Below are 14,637 nucleotides of genomic sequence, written 5' to 3' on the forward strand. Positions count from 1 at the left end.
GGATATACCAAGTTGGTCATGGGACCACACCCCCTAATGTCGAGAGCGCCTTATGCCAGGGTGGTGTAGATGTAGACTCCACCAGACCTGGAGATAGTGCTTCAAATATCTCAAACTCTAAATTGAGCATCAAATCTCATGCATCTTCGACACGCTCTGCTCATAAGGAGGCTGAGGTTGAACTGACTGTTCTTGCAGGGCAAGCTGCGTTCTTGGAACAGATGCATGAGATTGAGGAACAGGAACAGAGAAAGGAGGAAGAACAGAAGAAACGAGATGAACAATTGAAAAACAAAGAATTGGAAATGGAGTTCGACAGGAAGAGAAGGCAATTGGAAATGGAGCTCGATAGGAAGACCCAGAAGGAACAGCTGAGAAGACGGAAGGAACAATTGGAACTAGATGCTGCAATAGCAGCAGCCAAGACAAGACTCAATGTACTTAACACTAGGAAATCAAGATGCTGCTCGACAGTAGCTGATGGGATGAACTCTTATTTGAAAAGAGGAACTGTCAAAGACCCTACCTTTACTAAGGCAAAAAGCCGCAAACAGGACAAAAGCAGTTTGGCAATGACTACAGAACCTGTAGAAGCACAGGTGCAAGATCATCCTGAAATACTTCGTATTGAACAAAAGGACAAGAAAAAGAAACCAGAACAGAATGAAAAGCCAAGTTCGGGTGATGCTGCTCTCCCATCTCAAACGTGTGACCATATCGGGGCCGGTGATGAAACCTGCATCTTCTCCAAAGCAGTCCAAGCTGATCCACTGGCTGGAGAATCTGGTCCTGAAAATACGTCTGAACATAGAGATGACTGAGACCAACTCTGAACTAGTACCAGTAAATCGTGAAACTTTGGTTCAAGAAATGATAGAACTGGAAACGTCAGGGGATCCTGCACCAGAAGACCCGGCACACCTTGAAGACGTTTCAACCAAGATAATTGCTGAGAAAAATAGTTCCGCAGAGAACTCTACAGTTTTTGACGATGGTGGAAAAACTAAATGAATCCATCACTAGCGAAACTGAAGAAGACCATCCAGAAATCACTGTTACAAATGGAACTACCCTGGATGGTGAACTGAGAAGAGACCACGACAGCAGGGATAGGAATGGCTGCCCTGCCGCTGTTGTCAATCGAATATCTATTACAAGCCAAGAGGAGCTTCTGGACAAGCAATACAATTATGACTTCATTATGGGAAAATCCAGAATTGGCACAATGCTGCGAAAAGCATTACAGGTTCAACTGGACAAATCCATCTTCTGGACCGATAGCACAACGGTGCTTAAGTACATCAACAATGAAACCAAACGCTTTCAAACATTTGTAGCTAACGGAATCTCTTTTGTAAGGGATGTTATTGACGTATCGCAATGGAGATATGTTAGCACAAAGGAAAATCCTGCAGGTGAAGCATCAAGAGGACTGACAGCAGACCGCTTCTTAAGCTGGAAGAGAAGAAGACTGAAGAGATTCTGTCTAATGGGCAGAATATTGGAGACAGTACCAGATGCACAAGGTTTTGTGCATACTGTTCGACTTCAGACTATAGCAACATCTTGGAAAGACCGATAACAAAGATATGTCTGCTCCTGGAAGCTGATACCTGAGTACAGCAAGGACTGGTGGTTTTAAAGATTAAAGAATCACTATAGTAGATTAGATGACAATATATAGTGCATGCTTCTCGATTATGTATGTTTTTTTATGGCTCCTTTTAATGTTTATTAGTAATTGTCGCGTTATACTCTTATAACGATTAGGGGCCAGTGTGTAGGAGCCATTTTGCGTTTATTAGTTATTTTAGTATATTTTTTTATTTTGTATCCTGCTGTATTATTTTGGACACCTAAAGGTTAATACTATGCTTACGTATGGCGGATCCAGAGAGCTTCCAGCTCCGATGTGTTTGTTCAGTTCATGCGAAGAAGCGGCTTATAGAAGATCAGCCAGAAGAAGCTACCGATAAAATCGGCTAAAAGAACCTGCTGTTAGAAGATCAGCAAGAAATATCTGCTGGAGATAAGATCTGGCGGTTTGTATAAGTCACGTCGGATACGGTAGGACATTAGATTTTTACCAAACTAATCAATAACAAGTCGATGACAAGAGATATGCCAATATGTTATAATGCAACTTCAAATAAACATCTAACTTCAAATGAAACATCGTGGAGATCTCTGTTGTTGATTGTTTGCGTCAAGAAAATATCGTCCCAACTATCCTACGTCAATGCAAGCTTTGTGCTTGATAAAAAAGACGAGAAGCTGGCCGTAATAACCACATTTTAAAACTGAATATAGAACACCCTTTGCATAACATTGCACTGATGTAGAAACACAAACAATAAATTTTAATAAATGAGGTTGAGGTCTCAAGAGCAGCACGTGGAGATATTAGGAAAGTGATTCATCCATTACCAACTAAAATGCTGATTTTTAAATCATTATTTCGAAACAGTCATTTCTGTTAGTGTCCGTAGGCTATGCATGATCTTCCTCAGAGACCAGATATACTTCGCAAGTCACCTATCAGTGCTGTTCAGCAATGAAAGCAGAAGTTGCTGATTTTCTCGAGTTTACCACTGCATCGAATTGGAAAATGTGAATTTGGTGACTGACCCTAGCAGGTGCAATATAATGTGGATAAATGTGAGGTTATCCACTTTGGCGGCAAGAACAGGAAAGCAGAGTATTACCTGAATGGTGGCCAATTAGGAAAAGGGGAGATGCAACGTGACCTGGGTGTCATGGTGCACCAGTCATTGAAAGCAAGCGTGCAGGTGCAGCAGGCAGTGAAGAAAGCGAATGGTATGTTAGCATTCATAGCAAGAGGATTTGTGTATAGGAGCAGGGAGGTTCTGCTGCAGTTGTACAGAGCCTTGGTGAGACCGCACCTGGAGTATTGTGTACAGTTTTGGTCTCCTAATCTGAGGAAAGACATTCTAGCCTTAGAGGGAGTACAGAGAAGGTTCACCAGATTGATCCCTGGGATGGCAGGACTTTCATATGAAGAAAGACTGGATAGACTAGGCTTATACTCGCTGGAATTTAGAAGACTGAGGGGGGATCTTATTGAAACATATAAAATTCTTAAGGGGTTGGAGAGGCTAGATGCGGGACGATTGTTCCCGATGTTGGGGAAGTCCAGAACCAGGGGTCACAGCTTAAGGATAAGGGGGAAGTCTTTTAGGACCAAGATGAGAAAACATTTCTTCATACAGAGAGTGGTGAGTCTGTGGAATTCTCTGCCACAGAAGGTAGTTGAGGCCAGTTCATTGGCTATATTTAAGAGGGAGTTAGATGTGGCCCTTGTGGCTAACGGGATCAGGGGGTATGGAGAGAAGGCAGGTACAGGTTACTGAGCTGGATGATCAACCATGATCATATTGAATGGCGGTGCAGGCTCGAAGGGCCGAATGGCCGACTCCTGCACCTATTTTCTATGTTTCTATGTTTCTAGTTCAATTACAATATGAACATCACATAAGGAGTCACCGTCTCTTTTGATATTAATTTCTGTCCCATTGGAGACACATTTAATGTTTTATAAAAACTTATTGAGGTGAAAAGATGCATTGTTGTGAATTTGGGATGAATTTACAGAACCATAATCTATGCAATAAGATTGTTTCAAAATAATGCTTCAGAACATTATTTAAATTTTTTTAAAGCAATATCACAATGGTTATACTGGTTATAATGGTTACACTGGTTACAATGGTTATAGAACTGCAAGAAACATCACATGGTGGCCATAATAGTTTTAACGTATTATAAAACAGTTGTGAAAATTCAATTTTTTTAATGGGCAATCACCTAAGTGGAGAAATGGAATTTGTACAATAAGTAACACTGCTTGTTATTGTAAATGGCGGAAGTTACTCACCCTCTGATAAACGTTCCTTCCAGCCCTGGGCTGCAGAAGTAAAGAATTCATTATTCAGTGCTGAGGTGCTCAAACGCATCAAGTCATCAGTCCCCGCCTGAGGAAATTCAAACAGAACATTGGAGAGAAAAGCATTGGAAAGGCAGTCGCTTGTACACGTTGCTCATACGATTGCTGCATTTATATGGGGCAAATATGAAATTAATAAATGAGAGGTAAAAATCAGACTTTATTCATTAAATATATAATTAGATATTATTAATTAAGATATCAATATGAATTGACAATTCTGTTCTCACTGTGGTTTGCTTTTAACAGCAGAGCTAATTAGATAGGATGCAAAACGTACTCCAGAATAGCATTTGTCCATATTGTCCAACTATTCAAGTTATTCACCCCCCGGCAATACCCCCTTTCAGTCTGCACAAGGCATTTTCAACTCACAAGTGAGATTTTCCAAACATTGGGATTTTGCATGGCCAGAAGCAATCCAACTTCTATCAGATTCAAAGCCCCACAAAATCGATCGACCCTTCAGAAGCTTGCCATAGATACTGCTCAATGGATTTATTCACAAAATGCTGGAGTAACTCAGCAGGTCAGGCAGCATTTCGGGAGAGAAGGAATGGGTGACGTTTCGGGTCGAGACCCTTCTTCAGTCACCTATTCCTTCTCTCCCGAGATGCTGCCTGACCTGCTGAGTTACTCCAGCATTTTGTGAATAAATCGATTTGTACCAGCATCTGCAGTTATTTTCTTATACTGCTCAATGGGTTTGTTCCAAGTCGCTAACTACAATAAAACCCAAACTTAGAATATTTATGCAAGAGAGGCGAAGCAAATTTCCATGGGCAGTCTCACGTTTGTGTTTCGAAATACATTTAGTGTAAAATTTGGCTTTAAGCAATGTCCAAAAACCTGGGTAGACACAGTGTGTGCAGTAAATCAGCAGGTCAGGCAGCATCTCTGGAGAAATTGGATAGATGACGCTTCAAAGTGAAGGTGTGGAGGGAGGGGAGGGGTGGGGGGTGGGGGAGGGGAGTGAGGGAGAGGAGAGAACTGGAGGCAAGAAAAGACCACAACAAATCAGGGCCGGCAACAGATGACCTCACGCAGGGTAGTTCCCCAATAGGCCAGTTGTTGGCTAGGGATGGTGTTATCTCGAGGGATACATTGTTGTGAACTGTGGAACTGATTAAACGACCAGGGTGGAGGGGAGGGTTTTGAGGGGGGGGGGGCGAGAAGAGTGGAGGAGATGAGTTTGTAGGTTACTTAAAATTAGATCATTCATTGTATGAACCCAGTTCACACCACTGGGTTATCAGATACAAGCAAAATATGTGGTGCTGTTCCTCCAATTTGCATGTGGCTTCACTCTGGCAGGACAGAAATGTCAGTATGGGAATCGGAAGAGGTGTTAAAATGGTTAGCAACTGGGATATCCCATAGGCCTCTGCGGATAAAGCGTAAGTGTTCAGCAAAACGGTCACCGAGTTTTTGTTTGGTCTCATCGATGTACAGGAGCCCAAACCACTACATGAGTGCCGGTAGTGAGATTGGAAGTGCAGTTTGGCAAATTTGCATGTTTTCCTTTGCTGCTGGGAATGAAACAATCTCATGAGATGATTTGTTCTTTATTTCTGAACCCATTTACCCTGTCAATATCAATTCACCATGCTGCCTCTGGGGGTGATAATGCACTGTCAGTGGAATATTAAAAGTTCAGCGCAACACTATTCCTGTTTCTTTTGGAACAAATCAGGGTGCAGCATTTGAAGGGCAGAAAGCAGAGCAGTGTTTCCATTTACTGACCTGTCTGTCCACTTCAGGAAGCAGGAGGAGCAGGCGCTGCTGGAATTCACCAGGGAAAACAGAAAATGTGTGTTTATTGATAAGGGCCCGCAGATTTGTGTTCACAAGAATGGAATCTGGTGTTTCTACGTCAATGTCCATGGCTTTTGTTCTTTTCAATTGTCCTAAAAATTAAACAGAGGGGATGAAATGGTTCCTTACTGTAACTGGCTCAAATGTAAATTTGCTCAATTCCTTACCGCTGAGAAACAAAGCAGAAATAGAATTTTACAATTCATCACTCATAATTTTAAAGCAATCAGATGTTATTACAAGATTAAGTCATTGGTCTAATTTTACAAATAATTCTGGGCAGTCTCAACTGATTTCAAATTTACGTGAATTGAAATTAATGGTTAGAAAGTATGACAAATGCTCTCACAATTACTCCAGTTTTGATTAACATTCATGGGCATGTCAAACAATTATGCAATCACAGAAAATTTAGAATGCAGGAGGCACTTGGCTAATCCATCTGTGTGGGTTAAAAACAAACATCCCGCCTCCTTCCATTTCCCAGCACTGGGACAGTCATGCTGCAGGACATCGTTCTTCAAGTACGCCACCAAGTACAAGAATCGTACAGCATGGAAATAGGCCAATTCATCCATACCGACCACTGATATTAACCCCATTGCCCAGCACTTGGTCAAAGAACCAACAGTACGCACAGGACCAGGCCCTTTGGCCCGTAATATCTGTGCAGACCGTGATGCCAAATTATATTAATCATATCTACCTGCATATGATCCATATCCCTCCATTTTCAGTCTGTTCATGTGCCTTTCAAAAAGTCTCTTGAATGTTGCTATCATATCTAGTACTAACCACTTTTGCTGGCAAGCCTTTCCAGATACCTACCACAGACTGTAAAAGAAAACTTGCTTTGCACATCTTCACTAAACTTTTCCCCTCTCACCTTAAGTTTTGCTCCTTAGAATTCTGGTTGATCTCTTGTGTACCCTTCCCATAGCCTCCACATTCTTCTTGTAACGGGTGGGTGGGGGGGGGGGGGCGGGGGGGGGGGTGGAGAGGAGAGGAGATCAGAACGACATACAATACTCCAAATGTAGCAGAACCAAAGTTTATAAAGTTACAATACGACTTCCTAAACTTTTCTACTCAACACCCCGACCAATTGTCAAGAATGCCGTATGCCTTCTTTACTACCCTATCTACTTGTGTTACTACCTTCAATGAACCACAGTAATCAGAAGGGTCCACTGCTCCCTATCCCTAATTGATTAAAGTGCTGATCTGGAAACGTTTTAAATGCTGTCAGGGGCCCAGTTTCAACCATTCTGTCAGGCAGTGCACCCCTCTCCAAATGTAGATGGTCCTCTTCATATCTCCTCTGAATCTCTTCTCCTTACCCTAAACCTATATATCCACAAGTTTTAGCTGCTTCTCATAATTTTATACAACTCAATCATATCTCATTCACCTCCTCATTCATCTACGAGCTTGTTGAACATCATCAATGTAAATTACAAAAGGCGAGGTACCAAGCCCCATAGAAACTCACTGGTCACCGAAGCATCCATCTTTGCTTCCTGATCATTTTTAATCCAATTTGCCACTTTACTTGGATCGTCTGGACTTCACTTTGGGACCTTGCCTAAAGCCCTGATGAAATCCATGTAAACTACATCCAAAACACTCTTCTCATCAACCCTTCTTGTTAGCTTCTCAAAAAATTTAAAACTAATTAATTGGACTCAACCTTCTCATAACAAATCCATGCAGACTGTCCCTGATTAATCTGGCTTTTTGCACCGTCTTTAAAATGGATGACTTCAATAATGTGCTGCTATTGACATTATATCAACTTGCATAAAATGACCTGGGTTATTCCTTTCTACCTTTTCAAATTTCGTTACATAATTAGCAGCCCTCAATTTTCTGGCACCAGTCCTGTAGGCAGAGCAATTTCCTCCTTTGCTTCTTTTTGCAGCCTGAGACATGTTTTATTCATGCCTCGCAACATGCGCATTTTCAATTTTTTTCCCCCGGTGTTTATCCTATCCAGCATTTCATTCACCTTCATTCACAAAGCAGCATTATTCCCTACTTAAGTGAAGATGGTTGCAATTTTTTTTTTCCAAAGAACTTAACTACATCCACCACTTCCTCACAAAGGCTATCTTTTCAGCCCGAATGAATATTACAAAAAAGTTATTCTTTTGCACATTATGTCAGTTGTATAAAACATTGTTGATCTGATTTCAGTTGCAATATTTTCTCAAGGTTTCTCCTTGCTTTTCAAAATCCCCATGCAATATAACTCCTACATTTTAAATACTTATCCAGGCTTTCAGCAATAGCAATTCTGTTACTGAAACAGGCTCTCTCTTTTTTCTCTTATCCAACCCGACATGCACCTCGACATCCCAGAGGCTCGATATTTAGCAGTTCCACTGGTTTCCTTTAAGGGAAGATTTTCACCCTGAACCCTTTCAATATCCTTCCTTAATAACTCAGTAGTTCAAGACTGAATTAATTCAAGTTTCAAGTTCACTTTTGCTCAATCACTTCTCAGACGATTTACAACCATTACTCATTCAATCTTTGTCCTTCCATTCGTTCTGCTACATCTAACCAATGAACGATCCTCACCATGGGTATATTTCCCACTGACACTTCATCCACCTGTCTAGTGCCATTCCTTAAACTGCATTTAGAATTGCACCTTCTCCCCTCAAACTCTTGTTGGGCTTCATACATGTCGACTTAAAACATTTTCTTTTATCCAGCTTTATGTCCCCAATACCTGTAATTCAAACTGTATCCAAGTCAATACTAGGGCAACTAAAATCTCCATGTGTCTCAGTGTTTGCTGCCTTAACTAAAGAATCCTTTACAATTGTTACTCTTTTGAGATATCTCCTCCCTGAGCCATCCAGGATGCTATGTTCATCACACACCATAAAAACCTCCCTCCTATCAGTTTTCAGAAACAAGTTGCTGGCGAGAGAGTTGGGGTCTCCAGAGGTACCTAGCTGTCTGTGTGGCAGTCGCCCATTCTCACTTTTGCTCTGGCGGGTGACTACTTGCTGAAAAGTGCTCAGTCTCCTGGAAGATGTCAGCTGCTGTTCGAGCTTCACGATCCAGAGTTTGAGCTCCTCCAGCACGAAGAGTCACAGAGTGATTGAGCCATAGCACAGAAACAGGTCCTTCAGCCCAACTGGCCCATACTGACCAAGCTGCCCTATCTGCGCTAGTCCCACCTGCCATGTTTGGTCAATATCCTTCCAAACATTTGCTATCCATGGACCTGTCCAAATGCATTTTAAATGTCGTTGTAGTACCCGTCTCAACAACCTTCTCAGGCAATTTGTATCATATACCTGCCACCCTCTGTGTGAAAAAAGTTGCCCCTCAGGTAAATATTTCCCCTCTCACCTGAAACGTATGTCCTCTGGCTTTCCATTCCCCTTCACTGGGTAAAATAAAACTATGCTTTCACTTCATCTATTTTCCTCATGATCTTATATACCTCCATAAGATCACCCCTCAGCCTGCCCATTCTCTCCTGTTAGCTCAGGTCCTCAAGCCCTGGTAGCATCCTCATAAATCTTTCCAGCTTAACGACATCCTTTCTACAGCAGGGTGACTAAACTAAACACTGCATTCCAAATGCCATCATCTTGTACAACTGTAACACTTGTGGTTATGCAGGATCTGGGCAGCATCCTGCAGTTTTCACATGGCACAAACAGACGAGCATTCCAAAGGCTTTGCCATTCCGCTTTTCCTTCAGATAGACACACACAAATCAGAAATGTTACAATTACTGTAATGCACTTCTTCAATAATAATAGAATTTAATTTTTTTTAAATACAAAACTGCACAGATATTCTTGCACGTCTGAAGCCCACATGTTGACAGAAAGCCTTTGCCTTGTTCTATCACAGTACAAAGACTATTAACAATTCATAGCAGAGCTAAATTAAATTATTGTTGCTTGACCTGCACTCTAACATGCCATAAATAGCATGTTTTCTAATATGACTGTTGGTTAAACTATCACATGCATTTAAAAAATGGATGTGACCCAGTGTACTGAATTTCCACACCTTAGAGGGACCGACAACTCCAGAACATTAATATTCAATTAAATATTTCCACATTGTTGTTGGATACACAATATCCTCACAATTCCCCTGTGTGTTGCAGAAACAATGCTAGGAAACTAGTGAAAATAATAGGGTCCAACAGAAAATAATGAAGAGGATATACTGAAAATATTTTACCTGAAGTCTATACAGACTCATGTTCAGCGTGCAACTACTTAATACTGTGATATTTCTTTATTGCTGCTGGAGTCCCTGAAAATCAAATCTCTTTGCATGTTTTTTATCTTTGCTAACATTTTCATTCTTTTACATCCTGCTTACAGTCCACACACTGTTCATGTAAAACTGTAAAACTCTGTGACCTCCCCTTGGGCAACATAAGTGGAACTGAAGCTTCTTGAATAAAATGTTTAAGACATGAATGGAAAATCATTTCATTGAAAATCATTTATCTTCTTGTCTTTAGGCGAAATTAATCTTTGTTCAGACTATGCAACTGCAAATTGAAAGAAAACTGGTTTGAATTGATATTAAAATTCAGTTCATATTTTCATATTTCATAACAATATAGGTCGCCGTTTAGCTCACCAAGGCATGGCTGACTCACAAAACAATTCCATTCCCTCTCTTACTTCCCATGCTCATTTATAATTCATCTCTCCAATTCCTGGTCCATCTATCTACTTGGTAGCTAATTAACAAACAAGACTTATTTGGTATGTGGGAGGAACTGAAAGTACCCATGTCTAGGGTGTGTGGGGGGTAAACCCATGCAATAACAGGGAGAACATTCGGGGGGTAAACCCATGCAATAACAGGGAGGACATACCGGATAGCACTCCGGTCATTGAAACTTCTCTGCCATGCCGCCCAAAATGTCCATTCCACAGAATGCTTTGTGCTAACTAATGAATCAATAGACAGTTGCTCTCCCCGAGTCTGAAGAAGGGTCTCGACCCGAAACATCACCCATTCCTTCTCTCCATAGATGCTGCCTGAGTTACTCCAACATTTTGTGTCTATCGTCTGCTTTCCCAATATTTATTCCAAGATTTTCTTGAGTAAAGTCAGCCTTCTAGCCTTCTATTTGTTCAAAGGTTACGTGAATTATTCTCTGGAGCAGACAATATGCCTTACTCCTGTTTAATATTACACCTTTTGGCAGAAAGAGTCCTTGAGCATTTTTCAAAGGCACAATTAAATAAATTAAATGCCTAGCCAAGAAATGGGAATGACAAAATGCTTGGTGAGATAATTGATCTTCATGGTGCTTCTTAAACAAGGATCAAAGCATCAGCTTTCACCCTTGCGGTGCATCATTTTTAAAATTGATGTTACCATGCACTGTGGAATCTAATTGCTTCTGGTTCAGATCTTTTTGGGAATTCACATATGATTTTCTCAGAAAATACTGATAAAACATTCTTGTTTGTTTTGATGTTGCAAACAAACAGCACCAAGAGCACTCTAACTATCAATGACCTGATAGTTTCTGCACATTTTTTAAAAACATTTTTGTAATTTGGTTAAACTGCAAAAGAACATGAAATACATACATAGGTTCACCAGAATCATACTGAACTCAGGGCAATTCACTCGAACCTCTCTTCAAACTCACTAAAGAAATTACTTTGAATGCTGTTACAAGGAACTGCAGATGCTGGTTTACAAAACAAGTCACAAAGTGCTGGAGGGACTCAGCAGGTCAGGCAGCGTCTCTAGATATGTGTCGGAAGGAACTGCAGAAGTTGGTTGAAACCGAAGATAATCACAAAAAGCTGGAGTAACTCAGTGGGTCAGACACCATCTCTGGAGAAAAAGAAAAGCTGTCGAGAACCATTTTCAGTTCGAAGAAGGGTCTTGACCCAAAACGTCACCTATTCTTTTTCTCCAGAGTGTGTCTAGATGCATGGATAGGTGACATTGCAAGATCCTTTTGTTTTTTTATTCCTGGAGATGGAGGCGAAGATGGGAAAATGGATTACAATTCATCATGAAAGATGGAGATGTTCATATTACGAGTTCATTAATATTTCACACCTAATCTGAACATGGGTTGAAACTATTTTTTTTCAATGTGGTTCACCATTACTCTCATTACAGTTGCATTTGGTCTGGTAGTTAGCTTTGGCAACCTTGCATTTCATATGCAGTATTCCTCTACTTGGAGAAATCAAAGTGATTCAAATAAAAATAAAGGCGTTGTGGTGAAATATTTTGTGGTATTTTAAAAAAAAATAACAAAAGCATTTCTGTATGTAACATAAAGCTGAACTAACATTTTTAAGTCCCTTAAGGTTAGATACACTAACAATTGGCTATCATTTTTACACAACCCACAATTCTGACAAACATTTTAGTGACCATTTTCCTTTTCCAGGACAAAGTCATTTTTCTTGTTTACAAATACTTCATCGAGTCAACAATGAACGTTTGAGACAGCAGGATTGCATTTGCCACTAACTGTGCTGAAGCCTTGTACAATAAAAATTGTATGCAATGGTTCTTTGTTTTGGTTCCAGGAATGTATTGATCAGAGGGATGAATTGGACTTTCAGCCCTTTCAATTACACTGTCAATAGACAATAGACAATAGGTGCAGGAGTAGGCCATTCGGCCCTTCGAGCCACCACCACCATTCAATGTGATCATGGCTGATCATTCTCAATCAGTACCCCGTTCCTGCCTTCTCCCCATACCCCCTGACTTAAGAGCTTTATCTAGCCCTCTTTTTTTTTTCTCTGCCCGGCAGGGGCTTCAATGTCAGGAACCACGACCGCCCCGATGTGCAGTGGCAACGTCTTCGCCCGCCCCGAATCGTGGGGCTTGGGTCGGCCCGCTGCGGACCTTTCACCGTACGGCGCGGCCTGGAACGTGGCAACTTCAACAGCCTGACCGCGGGAGAAGACGGCAGAGGAAGAGAAAAGACATTCTGGCCTTCCATCACTGTGAGGAGGTGACTGGAGGAGACTCACTGTGATAGATGTTTCTTTTTTTTGTTTTGTGTTGCTTTGTGATTGTGTGTGTTATTGCTTATTTTTATTGCTCTTATTGTTGGACTGTGGGTAACGGAATTTCGTCCAAAAGACTTGTTTTTTTGGATGACAATAAAGGCTATTCTGGTTCTGATTGAATGCATTCAGAGAATTGGCCTCCACTGCCTTCTGAGGCAGTGAATTTCACAGATTTACAACTCTCTGACTGAAAAAGTTTTTCCTCATCTCCGTTCTAAATTGTGGAGATTTATTCTTAAACTGTGGCCCCTGGTTCTGGACTCCCCCAACATTGGGAACATGTTTCCTGCCTCTAACGTGTCCAACCCCTTAATAATGTTTCGATAAGATCCCCTTCTAAATTCGATAAGATCATCCTTCTAAATTCCAGTGTATACAAGCCTAGCTGCTCCAGTCTTTCAACATATGACAGTCCTCTTGTTATGAAGGCCAACAGTCCATTGGCTTTCTTCACTGCCTGCTGTACCTGCATGCTTCCTTTTAGTGACTGATGCACTAGGACACCCAGATCTCGTTGTACATCCCCTTTTCCTAACTTGGCACCATTCAGATAATAATCTGCATTCTTATTCTAACCACCAAAGTGGATAACCTCACACTTATCCACATTAAACTGCATCTGCCATGCATCCGCCCACTCACACAACCTGTCCAAGTCACCCTGCAACCTCATCGCAACTTCCTCACAGCTCACACTACCACCAAGTTTTGTATCATCTGCAAATTTGCTAATGGTACTTTTAATCCCTTCATCCAAGTCATTAATGTATATTGTAAATAGCTGCGGTCCCAGCACCGAGCCTTGCGATACCCCACTAGTCACTGCCTGCCATTCTGAAAGGGACCCATTTATCCCCACTCTTTGCTTTCTGTCTGTTAACTAATTTTTTATCCATGTCAGTACCCTACCCCCAATACCATGTGCTCTAATTTTGCCCACTAATCTCCTATGTGGGATCTTGTCGAAGGCTTTCAGAAAGTCGAGGTACACCACATCCACCGGCTCTCCCCAGTCAATTTTCCTAGTTACATCCTCAAAAAATTCCAGAAGATTAGTCAAGCATGATTTCCCCTTCGTAAATCCATGCTGACTCGGAACGATCCTGTTACTGCTATCCAAATGCTCCGCAATTTTGTCTTTTATAATTAACTCCAGCATCTTCCCCACCACTGATGTCAGACTAACTGGTCTATAATTTCCCGTTTTCTCTCTCCCTCCTTTCTTAAAAAGTGGGATAACATTAGCTACCCTCCAATCCACAGGAACTGATCCTGAATCTATAGAACATTGGAAAATGATCACTGTCAGTGTGCTACTGCTCATTCATTTGTAACCTAAGATCCATTAACTTTAATGCATATTTTCCTGTGATCCTTTCCTTGATGCTTTCAATTTTTACTGAACTTAATATTGTACATAGTACAAAGAAATACATTTTAAACTCACTTGCATTGAGCCTCTCAGATCTCTGAGAGGGCTTCCTGCCCAGTCCAGACAGGGTTTGATCCATTTTGCCAGATGCTGATGAACTGGAGGTTGAATTCTGAGGATTTGTTGAACGCCCATCAGATCGCTTCATTTCCCAGCCTGCGGTGAGAAGTGATATTCTGTTTTAAGATTTTTTAAATGCTGCAAGTCCACAACAACTAGAAAGGGCAAAAACATATTTTTTTAATGCCCAAGTCAAACAAGATCTGGTCTATTTAATGCCTGTGTGCGCATGTATCTCTATATTTGCTCAAGGCTGCTCTTTGTTCTCAAGGCATATCATCACATCAAAGAAACCTAATGGCCACTTT

At 41.2% G+C, this 14,637-nt stretch overlaps 1 protein-coding gene across 8 annotated transcripts in view; it reads right to left on the reverse strand.

Moving 5' to 3' along the window:
• asxl2 (ASXL transcriptional regulator 2) overlaps positions 1-14,637 on the reverse strand; it is a 151,593-nt gene that overhangs the window by 18,301 nt on the left and 118,655 nt on the right. For all 8 annotated transcript variants that reach the window (XM_078399392.1, XM_078399391.1, XM_078399388.1 and 5 more), the window contains 3 exons: positions 14,285-14,425; positions 5,708-5,871; positions 3,896-3,992 (listed from right to left, as the gene is read on the reverse strand). In XM_078399392.1, coding sequence (XP_078255518.1) covers positions 3,896-3,992; positions 5,708-5,871; positions 14,285-14,425 — 402 coding nt within the window. The remainder of the gene's footprint in view (positions 1-3,895; positions 3,993-5,707; positions 5,872-14,284; positions 14,426-14,637) is intronic.

Source organism: Rhinoraja longicauda, chromosome 5 (genome assembly GCF_053455715.1).
Source record: "Rhinoraja longicauda isolate Sanriku21f chromosome 5, sRhiLon1.1, whole genome shotgun sequence".
In the NCBI taxonomy this organism is placed as follows: Eukaryota; Metazoa; Chordata; class Chondrichthyes; order Rajiformes; family Arhynchobatidae; genus Rhinoraja; species Rhinoraja longicauda.